Source organism: Physeter macrocephalus, chromosome 20, assembly GCF_002837175.3.
Source record: "Physeter macrocephalus isolate SW-GA chromosome 20, ASM283717v5, whole genome shotgun sequence".
Classification (NCBI taxonomy): Eukaryota; Metazoa; Chordata; class Mammalia; order Artiodactyla; family Physeteridae; genus Physeter; species Physeter macrocephalus.
The window spans coordinates 24,852,261-24,871,302 of NC_041233.1; the positions used below are offsets into that span (position 1 = coordinate 24,852,261).

The 19,042-nt window shown below is 38.6% G+C and overlaps 2 protein-coding genes across 5 annotated transcripts in view; both read right to left on the minus strand.

Moving 5' to 3' along the window:
• CFAP70 (cilia and flagella associated protein 70) overlaps window positions 1-1,269 on the minus strand; it is a 95,422-nt gene extending 94,153 nt beyond the window's left edge. The window contains exon 1 of the mRNA XM_055080802.1: window positions 1,230-1,269. The gene's annotated coding sequence lies outside the window, so the exon portion shown is untranslated. The remainder of the gene's footprint in view (window positions 1-1,229) is intronic.
• Window positions 1,270-5,167: 3,898 nt separating this feature from the next.
• The window catches only part of ANXA7 (annexin A7), a 25,331-nt gene continuing 11,456 nt past the window's right edge, over window positions 5,168-19,042 (minus strand). For all 4 annotated transcript variants that reach the window (XM_024132092.2, XM_024132091.3, XM_007110855.4 and 1 more), the window contains 8 exons: window positions 16,421-16,523; window positions 16,107-16,201; window positions 12,967-13,080; window positions 12,558-12,728; window positions 9,472-9,642; window positions 9,317-9,392; window positions 8,118-8,230; window positions 5,168-5,658 (listed from right to left, as the gene is read on the minus strand). In XM_024132092.2, the coding sequence (XP_023987860.1) occupies window positions 5,536-5,658; window positions 8,118-8,230; window positions 9,317-9,392; window positions 9,472-9,642; window positions 12,558-12,728; window positions 12,967-13,080; window positions 16,107-16,201; window positions 16,421-16,523 (966 nt within the window). In that variant the 3' untranslated portion in view covers window positions 5,168-5,535. The remainder of the gene's footprint in view (window positions 5,659-8,117; window positions 8,231-9,316; window positions 9,393-9,471; window positions 9,643-12,557; window positions 12,729-12,966; window positions 13,081-16,106; window positions 16,202-16,420; window positions 16,524-19,042) is intronic.

Sequence of the window (19,042 nt, forward strand, 5' to 3'; positions counted from 1 at the left end):
GTTAAGGAAAAAAGAAAGGTCATGTTTTCTGACTCAATTCAAAGTGGAACTTAATGCAATTCAAATATTTACATCGGATATACTATGCTAAGTGTGTCTAGGACTGGTGGTAGAAAAAAGAAAGAGATACCTTGCTGTCTCCAAGCTCTATAAGTATTCTGAATCTTTCTAGCGACTCCCTCATTTTCCCTGTTACCTACAAGTCTCATATAACTTGTTCAACGTTATGTCTCCAGGCTCATTCAGGGCCTAAGTGGCCCTGACAACTTTCTTATCAAGTTTACATTTGAAACGATGTTTTACATCAGTCTCCTTTCCTTTTCAATAGTAGCACGTGAATTAGGCCTTCAGTAGCCTGACCCTGGATAAATGCCTAACTTCACTGAGCCTCAGTCTCACCTTCTATAAAATGGATAAGATAACTTCTGACCTGTTTCACATTTGTTGCGAATATCCACTAAAATAGTAAAACTGCTTAACCTATGAAGCACGGCACAAATGGTGTTATTAATATGCACTATGTTTCTTGAATGCTTAATTACTTCTTTAAAGACAAGTAATCGATGATACATTTCTGCAGTCCCTGAGTGCCTGGCACCATGCCTTAACTGCAAGAGGCATTAGCAGCATATCTGTTGAACAATGAGTGCAAGAAATCTGGCTAGTTAAAAGTTATGGTCAAGGCAGTTAAGTGGGGGCTCCTGTTGCCACTGACAAGGCACGCATTTCTCGTCATCTGCTCAGAAGAAGTTGAAGGGGAAAAGTCAGATTAGAAAATGGTTAGATGCACAACACTGTAAATCAACTATACTCCAATAAATTTTTTTAATTTAAAAAATTAAAAAAACAAAAAACAATATCTTAAACAAACAAACCCCAAAAAACAAAAAGAAAGAAATCGTTTAGGTGAAGGAGATGATGTGACTGGGAGTGGTCTGGGGACAGGAGCGCAGTCTGCGCTTACTGTAGGGGAATCTCGGCGCAAAGTGGGAAGTGGGGTCTCAGTCTGGCTTTGGGTGGGAGGCCTGGGCTTGGCGAGAGCGTCCGCGCCTAGCGGGGTCGGTGGCGTTCAAGTCTGTATGGGAGTACAGTCGCGCAGGGATGCGGCGTGTGCGTATCAGCCTGGCCGAAGCTTAGGGAGAAGAAACTGAGGTAACACGGTGTGGCCGCAGGGCCAGGGTGGGGAGGCCGGGAAGAGACAATTTTATAAGGAGTAAGAGCAGACTTACCCGACTCAGCCGCAGAGGTGGTTTTTTTTTTTTTTTTTTTGCAACTATAGCAACCAATTACATCTCGCGAGAAATTTGTCTCCACAATCACCGCAAGTTTATCCCAAGACTCGCGATAACATTGTCCGGGAAGGAAAGGGGTACGGGGCGCAAGGTGAGTTTCTACGCCTGCGTTCCGGAAACCGTGCTTCTGAGCGACAGCCTCTGTATTTGCGGTCAATTGTGTTTTCGGCGATGCCACTTTCCCTTGGCATAAGTGTTGGCTAAGTACAAAGTTTTCCACCTTTTGAGTTTGCTTTTTCGACCCCTTTCTTTCAGTATCTCTCCATAAATAGGAGAAAAACCAAAAGCAAATTTATTTAAAGATAAAATAAAAGCCTTTATTAAACGGTTTTGAAAACAGGTCATTTAAATCTTTCTCCGTGAAAAATGCAGATAAGACTATTTTAAAAGGGAGCCTGTCTCTCACACACTGTTGGGGAGAATGCAAAACCGCACTGCTTCTAGTGCTAAATATTTATACAATAAACAGACTCAAAGTATACGATGTTAATGCAAAAATTTAATACGTTTGAAATTCAACATTACTTTAGAGTTGGAATGGCAAAATACAATGGCAAAAACCTGGAAACAACTCAAACTGAAGAGTGGATGAATACACTGATATATATTCACAATATCACCTATTACAAAGGAGTCAAAATGAATGAACTACAGCTCTTCACAACATGGATGAATCTTAGCAGTATACAACTTTAAAATGTTGCACTGCTAAGAGCCAGCTTGAAGGGGCTCCTGGCCAAATCAGAGACAATTTGAGGATCAAGATAAACAATGATAATAATGGATTACAATCCATTGAATAAAATAGGAATACACAAGTTCACATTGATATAAATAAATGAAGAGAAAGGAAAGCTCTTTCTAACAGTAGAATGCCAACCCAATAATGGAGAGGAAATGATGGAAATAGAGAATTACCATTTGGCACCAACTATAGAAGTGGATGATTTAGACATGAGTCTTCAGTGCTAAGATTGGTGTGTGGAGGTTTGATGAGGAATAGGATACTGGCATGATTTTGGAATACTAATGTATTACAAAGGGAAAAACAGTGAATTTAAGAAACCAACATGATCAAGTGATCAAGGTTAACATCACCAGTGTCGGGAGGAGTCTACATTTGTGCCTCCTGATGAGACTCACTGGGAAAAGCAAAGCATCATTTCGTGGTACTCCTGCAAACAAGGGACCCTGGTTGTAAGCCGTCCTATAGAAACTAAGGCCTGTACCCTTTAATAAAACTGTCAAGGCCATGAAAGACTGGCAACTCTTGCAGATTAAAGGAGTCTGAAGATACACAACAACTAAATGCAATACATATTCCTGTATAGCATGTTGACCCAGAAAGGAAAAGAAACATTGTTGGGATAGTGGGCAAAATTTGAATGGGCTTAGTAGATTGGGTGGTAGTGTTGCACCAATACTGATTTCCTGGTGTGGAAGATTGTTTGCTGTTATGTAGAAAGAGTGTCCCTGTTTGGGGGAAAATACCCGCTGGAGTATTTAGGAGTGATGGGACATCATGACTGCAGTTTGCTCTCTCAACCCTCAAAAGTTTCAGAGAAAGACTAATAACAAAGGATATATGCACACACACACATACTCAGAGTGAGCAATGACCCAATAACATGTTAACTATATGAGAATCTCGGTGAAGAGGACATGGGAGCATGGGAGTTCTTTGTACTGTTCTGGCAACTTTTCTACACATTTGAAACTATTTCAAAATAAATTATTAAACTATACACACACCCACACACTACTCCCCATGGAAACTCTTTGCTTAGGATACAATTACCAGAGCCAAATTTTAAAAACAAATTGTATTTCTGCTAATAAACATATTAAAATTATAAAAATTAAGAAAAAGATTTAAGTTGCAGTGTTATAAGTCATAAAAGTTCTCAAAATAAAACTATGCAACTGTTGAGTAAGGCATTTCCCTCTGGATTTTTTCCCCAGTGAGGGTTGTGAGTGAATCTGCTCTGAAATAACTATCCTACCTTGTGCACAACATACCTTTTTTTTTTGGCTGTGAGGCTTGCAGGATCCTAGTTCCCCGAATTTAAAAATGGGTATTTGAATAGACATTTTTCCAAAGAAGATATGCAAATGGCTAATGAGCTCAAGAAAATATGCTCGTTAGTCATTAGGGAAATGCAAATCAAAACCGCAATGAGATGCCACTTCACATCCACTAGGATGGCTATATTCAAATAGACAATGATAGTGTTGATAAGAATGAGGAGCAATTGGAAGCCTCATTCATTGCTGGTAGGATCGTAAAATGGTACATACAGCTGCTTTGGAAAATAGTTTGGCAGATCTTCAAAAGGTTAAACATACTCTCTCTCTGTGTCTCTTTCTTCCCCCCAACACTTTCTCTTTCTTAGTCTCTTTCTCTCCCTTTTTTTTTTCTCAGTCTCTTTGAATCTTTCAGTCTCTTTCTGAGTCTCATTTTTAAAACTGCTCTTTTAGAACGGGAAACGGTTCAGGTCCTGCTGTGGCATGGGGCTTATATCTCAGTCACGTCTGCTGTGAAGCACACGATGCTCTATTTATTGTAGAAAGTGACTTTTTTGCTTTCTAGAATTGTTTGTAACAGATGGTATAAGAGACGTAATAAAGAGAAAAATCTATGCTTGTAAAGAATACAAAAGTTAATTTTACTTACTGTAATATGACTGTCTTAAACTTATTTTCTCTCTGAGAAATGTTCTAATGGGCAGCAAAAAAAGAAAAAAAAAAAAGTGGGGTTCCCTGGTGGCGCAGTGGTTGAGAGTCCGCCTGCCGATGCAGGGGACACGGGTTCGTGCCCCGGTCCGGGAAGATCCCACATGCCGTGGAGCGGCTGGGCCCGTGAGCCATGGCCACTGAGCCTGTGCGTCCGGAGCCTGTGCTCCGCAACGGGAGAGGCCACAACAGTGAGAGGCCCGCGTAGCACAAAAAAAAAAAAAAAAAAAAAAAAAAATCTATCTTAGCCAGTGATCCTTCTACCTATGTATCTTGCTTTTGCCCTGCGCTACAGTTGTACATAGGTCTATCTCTCTAAGAGTAAGGTTGTGTCTTATACCACCTTGTATGTATGTCCCTTGGTACTTACACAAATGTATATCGAAATATAATTGATAATTACTATTCTCCCCTTCAATTTTTAGTACAATAATTCACCAGATCTGTATTAAATATCTGCTTTGTGCCGGGGAGCTCAACACAAAGAACAAATAGGGTTATTACCCTCAGCAGAATTTATAATCTAACATTTACAATTTCTTTGTATCCTAATTTTTGTTTAGAACCCCAACTAGATTACAAACCTCCTTCCTTTGTATTGATACTTTCCCTAACTACCTACTGTAATGCTCAACATACTCGATAAGTAATTGCTCAGTACTGGGAATAAAGCCAGGTTTGAAATCACTGACTCCCTGAACTACTTCTCCAAAGAGCTAGTATTCAATCTCCCAGGAAGATGATTTAAGCCTCGTTTATTCATTAATTCAGCACCTCTTATGTGTCAAGCTTCACTGTCTTGAATCATGATTAAATTGCAACTAAAATTAAAGTCTTTCATAAATTTTTTTTTTAAATCAAGGGCCAATAAAGATCTCTAGGCAGTCTCAGTAGACGTAAAAAGTAGGCTATATATTTTATGTACATAAACACATAATCCCTTTTTTAAAAGTTATTACAGGCAATACTAAGCTATTTTCTATGTGGGAAGTTTAGTGTTTATGAATATAGAATACCAATTTATGTAAAGTAAGATGCAAATTGCTCTTCTAGGTCAAAAGAGCTGAATTTTTTTAAAAAGTAAACAGTTTTGACATATTACCAACTATAACTGTAATGGAAGGCAAGGGTTTTTTTTAAAATTCAATATTTATTCAAATTTATTCAATAATGAATTTTTTATTCAATATTATTACACAGAAATACAGACTGTTGTGACTTTTATTCAATTTGGTATCCTATTTAGAATAAGAGCAGTGAGAATTATGCTTTACAAACATTGCGTTATTACTTCATCACTGTAATATGGCTTTACTTGATCATATATAGAGAAAAAATAACATTGGAATTAAGGCAATAACCACATGTGCAAACCAAGCACAATACCCTGACACAGTCTTTAGTAAAAAGCTCTTTTGGTTAGGTGAGGGTTGATGTTGCTGTATGCAGGTCAGTCATTGCTTTGAAGGATAAGCTCTGAATAGCTTCACTCATTAAAAAAAAATCTATCCTACTGGCCCACAATGGCCAGAAGAAGCCTTCGGTAATCTCCACTCGTGTCACTTGCAATCATTGTGCCCAGGGTCTTCTGATACATCTGAATGAACATCTGTTTTATTTGTACAAGATCAAGCTGCATGCAAGACATGAAATTTTTGAAATTAGAAAACAGCTGTTAAAGAAAACTGATATTTATTAGAATTATTCTTTAATAGTGAAAAGATCCTAATTATAACCAAAGCAGAGGGGAAAAAACACCAAATGACTGGCATTTTATAGCTAGCATGCATACCAGTACTAGCGTCACCCAGTGAATGTCTGATTCACTGTTCTGTAAAGATATTGGATAAGGGTGATACTAGTTTCATCTACTATTCCAAATATATTAGTCATTTAAAAACCATTTGATAGGATGGCTATTATCAACAACACAGAAAATAACAAGTGTTGGCAAGGATGTGGAGAAGTTGGAACCCTTGTACATTGCTGATAGGAATGTAAAATGGTGCCGCCATGGGAAAATGGTATGGTAATTCCTCAAAAAAATAAAATAAAAACAGAATTACCATATGATACAGCCATTCCACTTCTGGGTATACACAAAAGTGAAAGCAGAGACTCAAATATTTGTACAACCATGTTCACAGCAGCATTAATCATAACAGCCAAAAGGTGGAAGCAACACAAGTGTCCATTGACGGATGAATGAATAAACAAAAAGTGGTATATGCATACAATGGAACATTATTCAGCCTTAGAAAAGAAAGAAATCCTGACACATGCTACAATGTGGATGAACCCTGAAGATGTTAAAAAGGACAGATACTGTATGATTCCACTTATATGAAGTATCTAGAGTAGTCAAATACATAGGACAGAAAGCAGAATGGTGGTTGCCAGGAGTTGGGGAGCAAGGAGAATGGTGAATTATTGTTTAATGAGTTTTCACTTCTGTAAGGTGAAAAAGTTCTGGTGGTGATGGTTGCACACCAATGTGAATGTACTTAATGTCACTGAACTGTACACTTAAAAATGATTAAAATGGGAATCTTGTGTTACATATATTTTATTATAATTAAAGAAAAAGGGATCCTGCTTAGAAAATTTAAGTCTAAAAACAAATACACAAGAAGGTTTTTCCAAATACTGTATTACGGTTCTCTTTTAAAAAATGATTTACCTTCTTTCATATAATTTCATAGCATATGTTTTCTTTTGATTAAAAAGAAGTCCACTAAAATAAACAAAGTCAAAGAAAGGAATACATCTGAGGCTATATTTAGGTAAAAAGATAAAGATAAAATTTTTTACAGTTATTTCATAATTAAGTGTATGCTAAATTTTAAGAATTTTTATGTCCAATGGGATTAATCTGCATAGGTCTTTCATACAGTTTTTTTTTTCCCCCCACGCCTCGTGGCTTTCAGGATCTCAGTTCCCCGACCAGAGACTGAACCCAGGCCATGGCAGTGAAAGTGCCAAATCCTAACCACTAGACCACTAGGGAATTCCCTCATACAGTTTTTTACATAAGCAAAATGAAAACCAAAAAATAAACATCTGGAGTTCCCTGGCGGTCTGTTTCACTTAAGCAAGCCTCTCTCACAGCATGAGGAAAGTGAACATTGTGCTTTATACAACCTCTACCAGCAGTGAGAAAGAGAGCCCTTTCTTAATGTCAGTCCTGAGGGACTGACAACCAACTAAGGAACTTTTAAGAAATTAACATTCTAAGTCAGACAGAGAAAGACAAATACTGTACAATTTTACTTATATGTGGAATCTAAAAAAACAAATGAACGAACATAACAAAACAGAAACAGTTATAGACACAATGAACAAACACGTAATTGCCAGAAGGGAGGGGGTTGGGGGAAGGAAAGAAATAGCTGAGGGAGAGTAAGAGGTACAAACTTCCAGTTGCAAAATAAGTTAGTCACAGGTATGAAATGTACAGTGTGGGAAATATAGTCAATAACTATGTAATATCTTTGTAAGGTGACATGTCATAACTAGACTTATCATGGGGATCCTTTTGAAATGTATAGAAATATCGAATCACTATGTTGTGTAACAGAAATAAGCATAGTGTTGTAGGCCAATTATACTTCAAAAATGAACAAACTCATACAAAAAGAGATCGGATTTGTGGTTACTAGAGGTGAGGGGTTGGAGAGGGAAGACTGGAGAAAGACAGTCAAAAGGTACAAACTTCCAGTCATAAGATAAGTAAGTACTAGGTATGTAATGTACAACGAGATAAATATAATTAACACTGCTTTACATTATATATGAAAGTTGTTAAGAGAGTACATCCTAAAAGTTCTCTTCACAAGGGAAAACATCTTCCTTTAATCTTGTATCTACATGAGATGATGGATGTTCACTAAACTTACTGTGAAAATCTTCATGATGTATGTAAGTCAAATCACTATGCTGTATACCTTAAACTTATACAGTGCCGATTATAAACTTATACAGTGTCAATTATATCTCAATAAAACTAGAAGAAAAAAATGTTTTTAATATTGCTAAGAAAAAAGGATCAACATTCAAAATCAAGTAAGATCAGACAAACAGAGAAAGCCTCACCTCACTTCGAGTGACCACAATCCTGACCAGGGTGGAGTCATCTGTGCCGGCACCTTTCATAGAATAGTACAGCCTCTCAGCAAAGAAGGCAGGGCGGTTCAGGACACACTGCACTGCAAGTGAGAGACGCTTCAGACGTGAAATGACTTGACAAAGGTGTGCACACACCAGGTTCATCTATCACTTCTAGCTGCTTTTGATCATTTTCTATGTAATCATCTCAGAAATCTGAGGTGAGTTGAAGATATTCTCCCCTTGATTTTTCTCAGCCTCCATCTTTCTTTCCAGCAGCATCAGACAGGCTACCTTCAATTCTACAAGATTCCCTCTGGCCAATAAATCCCATTTTCTCTCCATAGATGCAGTCACTTAGCTTCTTAACATTTTCCCCCTTAAAGTGAGAAAATCTGTAGCAACTGTGCCCTGGTAATATCTTACTTAAAAGGAATAATGACTAAAATCTGAATTCTAGATGTCAAATATATCATTTGACTGAGAGAAGGACATAAGATACACTCCAATATAAAAAAGAAAACACAGATTTGGGCAAAGATTTGAGAATGATAATAAGAAATCTGACATGTTTTCTCTTAGGAAAATTAAATTAGCAAAGTCTCTACCTGCAGATGGTAGAGATGTACTAACTATACATCATTATGTTAGCTACAATTACTATAGTAGTCTTTGTAAGATATTCAATTGCTAAAATCAATGTGTTACTAATATTCTCTTTAGTCTTATATTCTCCATGAGAATGAAATTTCCATTTCATTAAACATCTGAATGTCAGGACACCAAAAACTGGGTTTTTAATTTCAAAATGGAAAAGGGTCTCATTGGGCTAAGTACTTGAAAGGTGTTTTGGGGGGCTCAAAATGACGCTTTGTGTGGTGGCACTCTGTAGTTCCTTAGGGCTTTCCTATTCACCTTAATGGAAATGCTACAATCTATCATATATTTTTGTATAGTCCTCAAGAAGGGCATAGAGAATAAAGACCAAATAATTTCAAAACAATCCTATTTGATCACACCACCAACCATTCATAGAGAATTGCATATAAAAACAAGATTAGCTTGGCCTCTGCCTAAGTAGATTCCAGGGAGGCTATATATATTAATAATCACCACTTAATAGGAACAACTATTCAAAGCCTCACTCATTTACAAACAAAACAAAGTAAAACACTAAAGTATCTTACAGATGGTCTTCAAACCACTTTCAACATTTCCAGAAAACTCACGGCCAACACTGCTTAACAAATCTCGATTAGCCACCTATAAACAAAAAGTATAGCGGTTAAAATATTTTCACACCTTAAAATAGAAGCCAAATCTTCAAAAGAAAAGCTCATACCCTGGAATAGGCCTCCATGGTAGCTTTCAGCTGAGGAAAGCTTCTTGTGGCAAGAATCATGTTAAAACAAGATTCATCTGTCCCTAATCTCCCCTCACCAGCCTGATAGAGACGCTGAGCATCTTCCTGAGCCAGCTGGTGGTTAACATTCTGGTTCTCATCGCGATTTCCCTGCAAAAGAGGAAGGCAGGAATTAGAAGAAGGTAATAAAAGTTCTATAAAAAAAAAAAAAAAAGTTTTTCTGGGACTTCCTGGTGGTCTGGTGGTTAAGACTCCGCGCTTCCACTGCAGGGGACAGGTCCCCATGACAGGGACACGGGTTCGATCCCTGCTCAGGGAACAAAGATCCCGCATGCCATGCGACAAAAAAGTAAAATAAAATTGTAAAAGGAAAAAAAAAAGTTTTTCCAATCTAGTCACTTCTGGATTTAAAGGGACAATTTACTAAAAAATTAATGCATAAAGTCTGTCACGCTTATCTTTCATTTCCAAAGAAACTATACTAGTGTAACTAGTACTTTATTACACTGCCAACTTTGGATTTTATATGACCATGGTTTAATGAGGTTATATTAAAATGAGAGGTTTTCAGGGCTTTGAGAGCTAAATTAAATCAGAAAAGGTTTCCATAAAAAATCACACACACGTTTTATTTTTGAAAGTGTGGAAAATTTTATTAACATTCACTTTAAAAAGCTTTCTCTTGGTACATCAAGAGAAAGGGGTTCTTAAAGAAGTTACTCTTCAGGGATTGGTCCTTGGTTTAGAAGTTTTGGGGTTTTTGGTTTTGTTTTTGTTTTTATTCAATAAACATTTATTAACAGGTATTAAGAGACTAGGCATGATAGAAACCACAAGGACTGGACGTGACTATGGCCACTCCATTCCTCCCATTAAGGAGATAAAAGATGCCTCCACAGTGGGATTAGGGCTATAACTGAGGTCTCCGGGAATTAAGTGTGGGCTCAGAGCAGGGAATGACAAATGGCCCAGCAGAGTCCAAGAATGCTTCTCTGAGGAGGTGGCTTGAAGGGTGGTAATTGGGCCAGGAGATACAGAATGGTGTGTGTTGAGACTGCAAAGTATGACACCTCCAGAGGCTGTGGCCACACACACAGACTCGTGATCCAGCAAGTCCTGAACACTAACAATGCAGCCACTTCTATCCTCCGGGAGAAAGCCTTCTGCCACCAAAGGAATTTCATTTCTCACTTCTTTGTGATAGGGTCTACTTCTATCGGTTCATGTTCTGAGCCAATAAGCACCGTCCCCTGTTCAGTTCGGAGAGATAAGCACTAAGGTTTCCTGGAGGCTGGATATCCCTGAACTCCAGGGTCTGAAGTAACTTTAGATTTCTCATAATGAAGCGACTACTGAGCTACGCTGAGGACCTCCTCTAATAGGAGATATAAACTACCACTCAAATGAAGAAATTATGAGTCTGCTTGATTTGAGATCAATATGCATTATACTGAGTCCCACTTTGTATTCATCCATATAACTATAAGGTATGGAGCACTTCCTTTGTACCAGGCTGTATTAGTCAGGGTTCTCCTGAGGAACAGAAACAACAGGATGTGCTAAGTGGTGGGGACACAAGAAAGACAAGGCCCCTCCCCTCAAGGAATTTAAGTCAAAGGAGGGAGTATATAATATGGAGGTTTCATGAACGTCCTTATTCATCCAAGTGTAATCTTAATATACAAGTATTTATTATGAATGTATACATGAAAATGACGTGTGAGCCTTTTAGAAGAAGTTATAAATAACTCAAATACTGCTAGCCTGTACCAATTTATAGACCAAACTCTTCACTGGGAAGAAGAGAGCGAAGGAGGAAGCTCTGGGCCTGAACAAGAGTAAAGCTTATATGAGTAGCTGGTTTCTCTCAAAAATATCAATAGAAACACAAACCCAAACAAAGGAAAGGCTGCCCTCTAGAGTCTCAGTGTCTGTCTGAGCAACAAAATGGAGAGGTGTTCCTTGAAGGTGAGAAACTGTCTCCTGAAGAGCACTGGCACAAGGAACGTGTAGAAGCATATTCTAAATGGGCTACTGAATACAGCACAGGCAAAGGAGCTCAGGAACAACTCCCCAGATGACTGCCTTTGGATTCAAGCACATAATACAGTCCCATTTTCCTAGGAAGCCACTCCCTGGAATAGGGTCCTTTACTTTGAAAGATGGCTGGGCCTTGAACCCTGCATAAAGAAATATTCAGCACCTCATTAAAGTCTTAATAATCATTTTTTAGCATTAACTCTCTGGTCCTGATTTTCTTTTCATGCTAACCTACTCCCCTGCTCTGTTACTCTGTCGTGGGTAAATTCAATGTCCTCCCATCCATTTGCTTTCTTTTCTCATTTCCATACCCACGCACTTCGGCACACTGTCTTTTCTGCAACTACCTCCCTTTGCTGTGAAGAGCCTCTCCTCTACTTTTAGAATCTTCAAGACTGTCCAACCTTGTGCACTAGCAGGATAGCCAACAACTCCTGATACTGAATCAGTGTGCTAGTGTTTTGCATCATCTCTTTCAAATATACCCTGATTAGCTCATTCTAAGTGTATTTGTAGTATCGTTCCAAATACCCTATTTGGAGAATTTTCTGCCACTTTTCTAGCACATTTGGGGAATCAGAACAAGGAGGGTACTAAGCACAATATTACTGTGAACGCTGAAACATTTTCTGCATTTCTGGCTCTCCTCACAGTCCTCACTCTTGTAGCACTTGCATGGCGGACCTACATACCTTCAGTTGATGGTCCGACTTAACTGGCAGTACAATGCTAAGCTCAAAAGTACAGATTCATCGCCATTCTAAGACACAGAGCCTCAAATTGATTTCTGATTTCATACAACCTTAAAGAGGTTAATTTCTGATTCCTTACAAAGGCCAGATTTGCAGAAATAAATTTCAGTAGTGACTACAAAGAAACCTGTACAGTGGATTCTGCGTTGTCCCTCTTAAAGATGTCAAGATTCCAAGGGGGCTAAATATTAAAAGGAATAAAGAATGGCCACTGGCAATAGGCATTAAAAAATGTTCCCTCCACCAACACCCAAACTTTCATGCTATACTCACCTGGCACATGGATACAAGTAAACGTTCAAAATGCCCTGATGTATCTGACCTAATGTCCTTTTCCAGGTCTCGTCCAAATTCTGATTGATAACATCTGACAATTTCTCTGATTTCCTGATTTGTTCTTGTGCACAAAATTTCAATCAATACACGTTCCTGAGTTCCTGCTCCCTATGTGAAATGAAGAAAGGGAGAATTATACAACAAAACACGAAATTTCTGAAAGTAGTTAAATCTTACTGTTTCATCAAATATTTCTTTGGCCTCCACACCTGAAAAGCTCCATATATTCAGATGATATAAAATAATGTACTGATTTAGCTGTCACTATAAATTCAGAACTGCCATAATTTATGGGGCTTTACATTTGAAATAGGATAAAATACTCAAAGTAAATGCCATATAGTACCTTCATTGCATTCTGTAAACTCCAGGCATCATAATACGTAGGTGGCATGAACAGGGCAAGGATCAGTTCTTCCATATTTCCACTTAACTCTGACTTAAGATCTTTGATTAAATCCTGTTAAATTACAAATACAAACTAAGTATATGTGCTCTCCAAATTTTGTTTTGCTTAAATTTTTTAGGGAAAATATGAAAAAATGGAATTGAATTGCTATATGAAAGCCTCAATTGCTGTTCTGAGTATTATATACTAAGGAATAAATAAATATTTATTTTAAGTTTATTACACTCAAGCAGATATATTTTACTCATGCTATCAATAAACACTTAATAATAAATTTATTGTAGTTCCACCACTACACTAGGTACAAAATAACAAACAAAGAATAATTCAAATTAACAAAATGATAAACAGATATTTACTTAGTATAAGAAACTGTTCTTACTCTATGAGGAAGTAGAAATTGTCATCATCGTGTTGTTATTTGAAAAGATAAGATAAACATTTAAAAAAAGTTAATATAAAGCAGCCTGTACTCCAGCACCAGACGAGTAAGTGGCACAGAAATAAGCTGAAACAGGAAAAGTTAAAGTGGGCTAGAGAGCTCAGAGAAAACTTTTAGTCCAGATCTTGAAGAGTATGTAAAAATTAGCAGGCAAAGAGGAAGACGAAAGGTATTTCAGGCAGGGAGGAGGAACATAAACAGGGAACAGAAAAGTAGTTCCCAGCCTTGGCTATATGCATTAAAATCACCTGCAGATGGGGCTTCCCTGGTGGCGCAGTGGTTGCGCGTCCGCCTGCCGATGCAGGGGAACCGGGTTCGCGCCCCGGTCTGGGAGGATCCCACATGCCGCGGAGCGGCTGGGCCCGTGAGCCATGGCCGCTGAGCCTGCGCGTCCGGAGCCTGTGCTCCACAACGGGAGAGGCCGCAACAGAGGGAGGCCCGCATACCACAAAAAAAAAAAAAAAAAATCACCTGCAGAATTTTTCTTTAAAAAAAAAACCAAACAACACTTACGTCAAGAATGAATACCCAGAGACTCTGCGTGTGTTTTTAAGTTTGAAAAGAGATTATGATACTCAGCTAAGATTGAGAATCAATAGTATAGAGGCAAGAATGAACAAAGCTTGTTCAATGGAACAAGACAATCAATTTTGTTAGAGGGTAATGTTTTCAGAGATTAGTAAACAAAGTTGTAACTATATGCTTGGATTATTACCTTGAATACCAAGCTAAAGAGTGTGGATTTGATTCTGCATGCTGGGAGGAGTTGCTGCAAACTTTTATATAAGAAAATGGCATTGATATAGCAACAACAGGCAGTATCAATAGGCAGTACGGACTATGACGACAGAGGCTATAAATGAAATTTAGGCTACTGGAATATTTAGGTAAGAAGTAATAAAGGCTTGGACTTGAGTGGTGGAAAGAAAAAAAGGAGACAGAAGACATTTTTAAAGAGCTCTTTTACAGATTAGATCAACAAGACATAGTCAATAACCAGTTGCTAGGACAAAGCAGTGCCTGGCATACAGTAGGCACTGAAACAATATTCACTGATTAATTGACAAAGAAGAGTGTGGAATCAAAGAAGACTCCACGGCAGGCTAGAGGAATAGTATTTTTATTAATAAGAAGTCAAGAGAAAAGGTGGCTGTGGGTAAGGAAAACAGGCTGGGAATTTAGTTTTAATTCAAAAGTGCTGTATGAGAAAATTCAGGACAACAAAGCACAGACTAAATGTGAACTAAAGAAATTCATAATATGGAAAATACTTTTGTGAGAAAAGTGAGTCTGATGTTGAACCTTAAGAGAAACTAGAGTTTGTGTCACTTAATCAGCCTTAAAACTAAGGAAGTGGATTTTGGGTTGGGCAGGGAGGGTAGAAAAGATGAGGTGGGACCAGCCAGTGGACCTCTACTTCCATTTTGAGAAAAGTAAACTGGATTCAGAGGATATCAGAAAATTTTTAGGATTCCTAGCTAAATGGCAAACCAATGCTACCCAGTCTTGCCCTTTATATTTAAGAAACGATGACACCTTTCAGCCACAGAATCTTGCTGGATTTAGTCACTGATCATCCACTCAACAAATATTTAAGCGGCTATCTGTTAGTGTTCCTGTACTTGGTACTATAAATACAAAGATGAATATGACATGATTTGCCTGATGGGAGCTCACAGTTTTGGGGAGTGGGCAGTGAGATTAGTTATAGCAGAGGTTTTACAAAGTGCTATGGGACCACAGTGGAAGAAGCAGCCAAATTATGCCCAGAACAATGAGAGAAACTTCACCAAGTAGCTTAATCAAGACAAATCCTGGAGAATTTGTTTGCCATGCAGGAAAAAAGGAAAACGTGTTCCAGGACAAGAGAACAACATATACCAAACACAGAAGTATGTGTGCAGGGATTGGCAAGAAGTTCTATAGTCATAATACAAGATATGTTTAGAGGGAGGGAGAGGAGTGAAAGATGATGCCAAGGACCAAAAATAAGCAAGGGCTACATAAGAAGTCCTTGAATCCAACTGTAAGGAGAAGATTGAGAACCAACCTACTGATCAGGATTGTGGTCATAATCTACTTTTTACTGAACATGTGTCACCTACCAGACATAGTAAATAGGTATGACTGTGAGATCAAGGACTACTCTAGAACTGGAAAGCCTTCTAAGAGAAATAAATATTGATGGGACTTCCCTGGTGGCGCAGTGGTTAAGAATCCGCCTGCCAATACAGGGGACACAGATTCAAGCCCTGGTCCGGGAGGATCCCACATGCCGTGGAGCAACCAAGCCCATGCACCACAACTACCAAGCCTGCACTCTACAGCCCACGAGCCACAACTACTAAAGCCCGCGCACATAGAGCCCATGCTCTGAAACACGAGAAGCCACCCCAATGAGAAGCCCACGTGCCACAACGAAGACCCAGCGCAGCCACAGATAAATAAATAAATTTATTTAAGAAAAAGGAAAGAAAGAAAGAAATATTGAATACACCTCTCCTGGGGTCTCTGAAATCTAGTTGCCTCTACTTTGTACTCACCAGTACGAATGAAAAGATAGTATCCAACCTGACAGAATGCAGGGCACAAGGCCACTGTTCATACTCACTCCTGAAAAGAAAACAAAACATACCTTGCCATACATGGTCTTAAAAGCTGCTTTAATTTTTTGCCTTTGATCATTGGAACGATTGGCCACAACGTCTACAATTGCCTGCTCGTCTGTACCTGAAAGAACCATACATGTCTAAGTAAGGATGAGGTCTGTGTGGGGTGCTCCTTGATGACATCTTTTAGATGCTTACAAGGTGCCTGGTGCCAGATTAAATTGAGGGATGTGCACACAGGCTCACATATAAACTTGGTTTATGATATAAAGCATATTTTTATTTTACATTCAATCACTTGAATTTGATTGTAAATAAGACAAAAATATGTTTTCCTCACCAAAACCCTTCATTGCTTTACGAAGAATTTCTGCATCTCTCATGGCATCGAAGTTGGCAGCAGGTTGGATTGTTCCTTGAGTTCCCTGAGTCATCGAAGCAGGCTGAGAACAAGAGGCATAAAATCCAAATCAGTTATTGTGGTAATCATTTCACAATACATACATATACCAAATCAACATGTTGTATACCTAAAACTAATAGTGTTATATTTCAATTGGGTCTCAATAAAACTGGAAGAAAAATAATATGAAAAAATGTTCAACGTCTTTGATAAAAGAAATACTAACTTAAAAAAAAATCCAACACAGGTTTCTCTGCTTACAGGAAGACAACTTGAGACTTCTCCAATTACGGGACTTCCCTGGTGGCGAAGTGGATAAGACTCCACACTCCCAATGCAGGAGGCCCGGGTTCGATCCCTCTTCAGCGAACTAGATCCCACATGCCTGTCGCAACTAAGAGTTCGCATGCCCCAACTAAGGAGCCCACCTGCGCAACTAAGAAGCCCATGTGCTACAACTAAGGAGCCAGTGAGCTGAAACTAAGGAGCCCGCCTTCTGCAACTAAGACCTGGTGCGACAAAATAAATAAATAAATAAATAAATATTGGGGGGAAAAAAGACTTCTCTGATCATCACTCTTAGGCAAGGAAGCCAGTACTTAGGTTTTAGGATAAGGATATTTATTTTTATGGCTCATTCTCGAACAGACAGAGACTATCCTTCTCCCGCCAAAAGATAGCCAGACACCAAACTTTCAGGAAACAAGACAGTCAAGCTTGTGAAGATAGTCACAATCTTTCTATGCCTTGGTTTCCTTCTTGGTAGAATAGAAGGGCAAAAAAGAGACTGATCCCTGGGTAGTGTGAGATGAGTGGCAGTGTTTTATTTAAAGAATACAATAATGGCTTTAGTGAGGTAGAGCCAGAGTTGCCTAATGAGATTTCAAACAAACAAAATACTTTTGGTAATAGCTCTTCATTTCCTGTATGGGCCCTGATTATTAGACATAAAATAAAACATTTTATAATAAGAAAAGCATGAAAATGAAATTGATGACTATAGACTCTGGGAGTTACAATATTCTTCATCGATTTTATAAGGAAATAAACCAGAAAGCAAAACAAGGACTACATGTTTTTAAATACAAATCTATAAAGAAATTTAAAAATCACCATATGACAAAGACCACAGTACTAAGTGTTTCAGGCAAGAATCATCAATGCATGCTAAAATCAGTGGGTAAAAGTATAATGAGAACCAAGATATTTGCATACTTTCTAACATTACAGCAGAAAACCTAGCAGACATCATCTGAAGCAAATGATCAAAACCATTTCTCACCAGGAATGGGATAAATCAACAACTAGTGCCTCCTGATATGATTCACTAGGGACACGACATCATTTCTGTGGTATTCCTGCCAAAATGGCATAACCTACATTTAATCAGGGGGACTTATCAGACAAACACAAATTAAGGAATATTTTACAAAATAACTGGTAGTATTCTTCCAATGTATCAAGGTGATTAACAACAAAGACTGAAGAATTATTTCATATTAAAGGAAACTTAAGAGACATGACAACAAATGCAATGTTTCATCCTGGATTTGATCCTGAACCAGAAGGACATTACTGGGACAACTGATGAAGTCTAAAGGTTGGGTAATAGTATTATAAAAATGTTATTTCCTGTACCGTGTTTATGTAAGAATCTGAGTAAACGGTATGTATACAGGAATTCTGTATACAATTTTTACAACTTTTTTATAAGTCTGAAATTATTACAAAATTGTTTTAAAAATTTTATATACAAAGCTATGAAACAATTCATTAGTTTTCTTAAAATATTAGAATCAGGGTTTAAGAGAGATGGGATACAGCAAGATGATACCCCTTCACATTTTTTTTTTAAATTTATTTATTTTTGGCTCTGTTGGGTCTTCGTTGCTGCACACGGGCTTTCTCTAGTTGTGGCGAGCGGGGGCTACTCTTCGTTGCAGTGCGTGGGCTTCTCACTGCGGTGACTTCTATTGCTATGGAGCATGGGCTCTAGGTGCATGGGCTTCAGTAGTTGTGGCACACGGGCTCAGTAGTAGTGGCTCACGGGCTCTAGAGCGCAGGCTCAGTAGTTGCGGCGCACAGGCTTGGTTGCTCCGTGGCATGTGGGATCCTCCCGGACCAGGGCTCAAACCTGTGTTCCCTGCATTGGCAGGTGGATTCTTAACCACTGCGCCACCAGGGACGTCCCCCCATCACATTTTTTAAAATTTAATTTTAATAATATATTTTATTTAACCAAGTATCTCTAAAATATCATTTAAAGATGCAATCAACATCATTTCAAAACATAAAATGATTCAGTTGCTTTCTAGGCAACTGAAACGGTATTTTGAGTTATACCCATTGAATACAGCAATAGCAATATGCCAACCAATATGCCCCTTTGGGCTTCCCTGGTGGCACAGTGGTTGAGAGTCCGCCTGCCGATGCAGGGGACACGGGTTCGTGCCCCGGTCCGGGAGGATCCCATGTGTCGCGGAGCGGCTGGGCCCGTGAGCCATGGCCGCTGAGCCTGCGCGTTCGGAGCCTGTGCTCCGCAGCGGGAGAGGCCACAAC